We start from the raw sequence: 5,909 nt of genomic DNA, 5'->3' as shown, positions 1-5,909 counted from the left end.
TTAAATGATAAGGTGACGAGAAAAGTTGAAATCCGGTTGACTATCTGTCCATCCGTTCAAGCTGTAACTTGAGTAAAAATAAGGTATTTCGGTGAAACTTGGTACACAGGTTCCTTAGTACAAAACAAATTTCGAGTATGGCCGCACCCACATATCGCCATTAACCGAAAACAAATAAAGCGCTTAACTAAGATATAAAGCTGTAACCCAGCTCACTCCCAATATAACATAAAATCTTACCTGCGAGATGGTATGAGTAGACTTTATGGAAGCTGGTGTGAAAATTTAACAATGGGACTGGCACTGCCCACTTTTCGGTGAAATCCCATATCTCGGGGCATGACAAACCAATTTCAACTAAATTTAGTACGTATCATTTTTATAACATCCCTATTTTACAGTCTTAAAATATTCAGCAACTACGCCTACTTCTAATATAATACAATTTAAAATTCTATTTGACTTTCACTTACCAGTACACAAATTAAGAAGTAATTATAACGGAATAAAATTTTGCAGTAATAATTCCCTTAAAGTAGGTMACCTTTTGCCCAAAAAATGTTGAAGATCCTAGGTACCTAATATGTGCACCCCAGTATTTATAGTTGACTTTTGACCGAAAATATCGCTCAATATGTGAGATATATACTTGAAAGTCAGGGATAATCCTTCTCTGACAATGGTATGTCTGTATATAAAAAATTGGTCGAATCGGGCCAATAATTCCCTGAGGCCCCATTTACTTAATATAATATATTATATTAAGATTTGTGAACTTTCAGGTGACTTTATGCTAGACATATTAGCCATTATTTGAGTGATCTCAATGAAATTGGGAGAGCGTGTTATGACAGTGTATCTTTGTGGCAAAAATTTATAAATTTGAGAGAAAACTTTACGAAGCCCCTTATAACCATTCTCCGGCTGACTTTGCTCCATAAGATTGGTGATTATATGTGAGGTACCTTAATGCTAATAGTTAATAGACAATATAGGGTCTATACTAACCCAACTCCCATATACTACATACAGGTATAATGACAATAAATCTTACGCCGAATTTATCGGCCAGTGTATGAGTTATATAAAAAACTTCTTGGACTCCGATCCTCTGGTTTACGTTTTCCACCTTGAGGTATTTAGCTGGCTTTAATTCTTGCAAGTTGCAAGAGTATAAAATTTAATGTTGCATACGAACTTTGCCCTTTCTTACTTGTTTATCATTACTTTTATTGGCCTGTTATGTTTACTCTTCTAGCTTAACCAAGGTACATTTTCATTTGAYAAGAACTTTGTTATTGTGCGATAATAATTTGCATCAAAAACATTATGTCTGTAGGCGCCGTTGCTCAAAAGCTTTACTAAAAAATTGTTTTTTTATTACAACTGTAATTATTATGTTATTATAGGAGGTGAGAGGTGGGTTTTAGTGTCAATGTTTGCCGCCCGCTCTTTATATTTTTCAATGGACTTTTAATTGTTGCAGAAGTATCAGCTTTCAGCTTTTTTGATGGGCGCTTCTTCTTTAGCTACCTCACCTTCATCATTTTCATATATTTGATTAACATTCATACTAGTAGGTTTTGTTTCAATACTCACATGCTTTCTTTTACTAATTTTTAGTTCTTCATTTCCTTTTTTTTAACCCTATGTTATCTTTACGGTACTGATTATACACCGTTTCCAAATTTGTAAGCCTTTACGAGATACGTGAGTTGCTTTTTTTAATGCTCTTACTTTATTTACTCTAAATGAGATGAGACTGTTCCTCAACGTCACCTCACCTCAAGATGTTCAGCCATTTTTATTTTCTAGTGAATTCTCTACTGGGTATTAGCAACCTGTTGATTGATCGATAATTAAGTTTGAATAAGAAGTTTATATTTTGTTTTTATTTGACCAGTGTGACAGAGCTAATTGCAATTGTTAGAAACAGGACAACTGATATAATATATGTATAAGTATCGGGTAACGAAACAGCTGATATGCACTTTTTCCCGCGAAAATTAAATACTTGAGTATTTATTTTATTTGTTATTGTTTAGAAAACTTCTTTTAATTATGCGATTTGTTTTGTATGTTTTTTACCAATTACTACCACTAATCCAGGAAAATGTGCAATGTGTTGACAACATCGGAGCAAACACGAATTAACACAGAACACTTTTATATGAAAAATATCAAATGATTACATGGAAGATTTTAAATATTTTTGTGTGAGTAACACGTATTCTTACAGCATGCCCACGAGTAAAGAGCTGACAACTACAATATGTATAATGGAAAAAATTATAACAAATTTTAAGAAACGAWACGACATTTTTTGTCAATACAAAAATCACTTAATTTCTTCCTTGGAATATTATTCAAAGAAGCTGCTAAAAACTAAAGTCCTGGCAATTTTAGATTATAATTTGTTATTTTCCAGTGATATGAAATCGTTTATATATTGATTTTACTTTTCTTATTTTCATGTCTTGGAAAAAGCGAAGCAGTTGCGGTTTTATTAAGTTGAACCAGATAGTGCAGTTCTGAAAACTTTATGTTGATTTTTGCTATATAAGTCAAATTTTTAAAAGATGATAATAGTAAAAAGGGTATTGTGTATGTATCTTAAATRCTTTGACAGAGTGGCGTGACTTCACCTTTTAATGTGTTTAATGCCAGAAATTCTCAATTATAAAATGAATTATACCTTTAATCGGTTACAAAATATAACCACATTGGTTTTGTGTGAAAGTTAGTACCCCTTACAATTTGTACTTCCATACAACAACAGTTTAATACTCCACTTTATAATAAATATCGTAATGAAAAACTTATTTATGGCTTTACGCTCATTTGAAAGTACTAAAGGGTTTCTGAACATTTGGTATAAAATATTAGTAAAATCGGTTATTTGCCAGACGAGATCAAATATAATAATTTTCGTTGTTACAAGCATAGTTCAATTTACTCGAAAAATTTAAATGTTTAACAAATTTTTATAGTATTTATTACCTGAGTTGGTGTCAAATGTATGAGACTGGCTAAATGTTCTCTTTCTGGTGCGGATAGGTACCTTTGCTGCTTAAAGCGTCTCTCTAATTCGTACACCTAAAAATTCGAGTAACAAAAAATATTTTATAAACGTATTTTAAAGCAGCTACTGAAGGAATAGGAATTGAACTATAAAAGCAATAAGTACTAATGTATGCCTCTACAATTGAACAGCCTCCTGTTATAAAGCATAAACTTATTTATTTGAAGGATATAAAATAAAAAAGTTTCATAATTTATTTTTTTGAAAGTACATTAATTAGGAGATAAAATAAGTATGTATAAATTTCTTGTTCTTATAAAATTTGTTAGCTTTATCAAATATAATATATTATTTGCTTGAATAATAGACGGTATACTTGTAAAAACATGGAGCTTATAATTGGTGTGTTCCAAAGTAAACAGGAGTCTTTTTGAAGCCAGCGCCTCCTGGTGGTGCCACCTATATGTCGCCGCGTTAGAATCGATACCTTTATCGATTGTCCAGTAAGCATTTCATGACATTTCATAGATTGGAAGTGAAGTTATTGCGTTTTAAGTGTCTAAGTGCTAAAACACTCATGCGACATGCTTTTGAACCTTGTAAAAAGCTGTACTAAAGCAGACTATTTTCAATCAAATAAATTTATTTTGCGGAAAAAAACCATTTGTTCAGTATTTTTTTTTTAAGTCTTGTTTTCTTTCTAACACCTCTTGTAACATAGAATTAAAGTGAATGCAATGTCTGAGAAATTTACGCATGTGAGGAAATTTCTCTGAACGCCATTCACTTGGGAGTGGCCTGAAARAATTATTTTACAAAATAACTCAAGCAGTTCACTGTCGACTGCCGGTCCTAGACCCACCGCCAACAAACTGATTAGACCATCAGCGTGGCTTTAGGCGTGGACCGCAGACCAGATATTTGCCATGCACCAAATCTTGGAAAGGACCCGTGAGAAAGGTCGAGACAGACCACCCTTTGGTTGATTTTAAAGGAGCCTTCGAAACGAAAAGAAACTGCTTTAAGTTTCTATGTCTGAACTTGGTATCCCAGCTAAACTAATACGGTTGTGTAAGCTGACGTTAAGCAGCACCATACCAAAAAAGGTTACAGACAAATAKACTTCCTATCGTGCAACTTCTTCAATTTAATGTAGGCTGTAGAGCGGCTGAGGAAGCGTTGGGACGGCGATTTGGTTAGGTAGCTGTTTATAAGAAAGACGGTGTGAGCTGAGCGTTGTAGTGGTGCAACTTCCAATCGGCTGCGATGTATTGTGTGATGTGAAGGGGCAATCCTTCGTTTGAGTCTCTTCCATGTAAAACTTGGCATTGACAATTTGTGCAGGAGGAAAAAATGCATTGTCTTTGATGTCAAAAATACAATGAGCAAATGAAAGCTAACTTTGGATCTGCTCATTCATCAGCGAACTCTTTCCGGTCCTCCTAAAAAGGCCTGTGCCATCGAAACATACAGCATCTTGCTAAAGCATCATCTGGATAAGCCTGTTTGATTATATCAAACGTCTCTGTTGCAGATTTACCTAGTTTTACACAGGATTGAATCGGGTACCTCTGCTCTAACAAACATTGTAATTTCGGCTTGCGGCACTCACGGAAATACGTCGCGCGAAAGTTTTTGTCCTTACTCTTCAGGTGCTAAGGAGCCGCTCGTTCATTAGCTATGAACACCYTCTACCGAATCCAGTCAATGCGCGAACTCTTCGAAGTACAGTCACGGCGGAAGAAAATCAGTGCTGAGTAGACAACTCAGAAGGGAACTCCTCACTCGACGAACAATGACCAAATACTAAAGGTCAGTCATCATTCCCGTCCTGATATATGGTGCCAAGGAATAACATCTCATGAGAATTTTCGAGAGAAAGATTCTGCGGAAGATGTATGGTTTTTTGCGCGCATTGGCAATAGCGAATATTGCATTCGATGGAACGATGAGATGTAAAAGTTATACGATGACATTGAAAGAGTTCAGCGATTTAAGAGACAGCGGCCACGTTTGCTAGATCATATTGTCCGTATGGATGAAAACACTCCAACTCCAACCAACTCTGAAAGTATTCGACGCAGTACCCAGCGATGGAAGCAAAGAAAGAGGAAAGACCAGGTGGAGAAGGACCTAACTTGTCTTAGAATCTCCAATACGCCCCACACAGCGATAAAGAACGACTGGCGCACTTATGTAACTTCGGCTAAAACCTAAAGCCTTATCTACGCCAATAAAGAAACAAGGAATATCTGAGGTAATCGCGCTATTTCCAAATTTTTGAAATATCCATAGTTAGGATGGTGTGGATGATTTTGGTTTCTGTTTAAWTTGATTGAATTGCTACAAAGGCATACCTGTATGAGTATTTATTTATTTTTATTTCTTTATAAATGTGAAAAAAATAATACAATTATATTTTACACGAAAAAATGAGCACTGGCCACCAGCACCTTGGGCTCGCTGGTGGACCTAAGGCTAGGTGACTAAAATTTAATTCTATTGTCCCTGCTTTATATATTCAAAATCTTCATAAAATCTATATACATGCTTAAGTAAAACAAAAAAATAAAGTTCTTATCTAAGCTAGGTAGGATGTCATAATAAATGTTTTAGACCGCATTTATCCAGATATTTTGATATTTTGTAACGTTCTCGAGAGACGTAGTTTTCAAAAGTGTTGTAGGTGTTTTGTTATCGAAGATAGTCCTCCTGATTACTGTGAAATGGTGGCATTCGTCGAGCAAGTGATTGACTGTTAGTGAGGCCCCCGGGCAATGTTGGCAGTAAGGCGAACTGGACCGATTGAAGAAGTACGAATGTGTGGCTATTGTGTGCCCTGAACGTAGGCGGACAAATGATTTAACATCGTTACATCGGCAGTTTG

General features: G+C 35.2%; 1 protein-coding gene across 5 annotated transcripts in view; it reads right to left on the bottom strand.

Moving 5' to 3' along the window:
* The window catches only part of LOC108971097 (homeobox protein Nkx-2.1), a 130,662-nt gene that overhangs the window by 30,750 nt on the left and 94,003 nt on the right, over positions 1 to 5,909 (bottom strand). For all 5 annotated transcript variants that reach the window (XM_018936928.1, XM_018936925.1, XM_018936930.1 and 2 more), the window contains one exon: positions 3,001 to 3,096. In XM_018936928.1, coding sequence (XP_018792473.1) covers positions 3,001 to 3,096 — 96 coding nt within the window. The remainder of the gene's footprint in view (positions 1 to 3,000; positions 3,097 to 5,909) is intronic.

Source organism: Bactrocera latifrons, unplaced genomic scaffold (assembly GCF_001853355.1).
Source record: "Bactrocera latifrons isolate USDA-ARS-PBARC rearing strain unplaced genomic scaffold, ASM185335v1 scaffold_322, whole genome shotgun sequence".
Lineage (NCBI taxonomy): Eukaryota > Metazoa > Arthropoda > Insecta > Diptera > Tephritidae > Bactrocera > Bactrocera latifrons.
Note: the sequence above shows the minus strand (reverse complement) of the source record. Positions and strands in the feature narration are given on the sequence as shown.